This window comes from Eimeria mitis, genomic scaffold (genome assembly GCF_000499745.2).
Source record: "Eimeria mitis Houghton genomic scaffold, Emh_scaff6512, whole genome shotgun sequence".
NCBI classification, from domain to species: domain Eukaryota; phylum Apicomplexa; class Conoidasida; order Eucoccidiorida; family Eimeriidae; genus Eimeria; species Eimeria mitis.
In genome coordinates this window covers 1-830 of record NW_013574668.1, presented here as the reverse complement: position 1 = coordinate 830, position 830 = coordinate 1, and the positions used below count along the sequence as shown (strand labels likewise).

At 52.8% G+C, this 830-nt stretch overlaps 1 protein-coding gene across 1 annotated transcript; it reads right to left on the bottom strand.

The window, feature by feature from the left end:
• Nucleotides 1-224: 224 nt before the first annotated feature.
• EMH_0087910 (uncharacterized protein) lies at nt 225-821 on the bottom strand (the record flags this gene model as incomplete). Its single annotated transcript, XM_013501221.1, has 1 exon — nt 225-821. One exon carries the CDS (start codon nt 819-821, stop codon nt 225-227), a length of 597 nt encoding a protein of 198 aa, XP_013356675.1.
• Nucleotides 822-830: the final 9 nt, after the last annotated feature.

Sequence of the window (830 nt, the reverse complement as noted above, 5' to 3'; positions counted from 1 at the left end):
CATTCACTGTCAGGCCTCTACATGGCGTATTCGGAATTGTTCGCCATCTCTTTGCCAATTCTAGCATCTCTTGCCACTGCGCGTGTGTTCCCATTCCCTCTATGTCTGCCGGTGAGCGATCCGCTCAATAGGAAGAGGGGGGAAGATATCAAAAAAATTCGCTGCACCTTGCCATCTGCCGGATTCAAATAGGCGTTGCTGTGTGCCCTTCTTGCTGTTCGTCATTAGTGTTTCGTTGGTTGCTTCTGACGTTCCTCAACAAGCATCATGAGTTTTAAGCCTGCTTGCTTCATCTCCGCTACAGCTGAAGCCAGTTCATTGAGACCATTAGCGGACTGTGCCTTCTCCTGCCCACTGTTGAACTGGGCCAAAAGCTCTTCAAATCCTTGAATATTACCCGCAGACATTTCAATATGCTCGTGTTGCTGTTGGGCCTCCTCCCCTATTGCTCTGCGTAGCGTGGCAGTTGCTTCCCGCACCCTGGTGGTGCTCATCCGCATGTCGACTTCCAAGGATTTTTTAAGCAGTATATTCAGCCAAATTAAGCCCGCCAGGTTCAGGGAATCCGTCGCAGCTTTTGCTGCCGCTTGCGATGCACCCAACAGTTCCTCCGTACGGGCCGCTGCGCTGCGACTTCCTTCCTCCGTGTCTTCTTCTGCATTTGCAGGCTTGTGCAATGCAGCCTTTGCATCCTCAACCTCCTTCAGCGTGCCAGCAACATTTCGGGCCAGCATGGTACTCATACGTCTCGCGAACGGATGTCGTTCGCTTGCCGTGTCTTCCTGTTCCGACGGGGAGGCGAAATCGCCGGAAACCTCCATTTCTGCCGC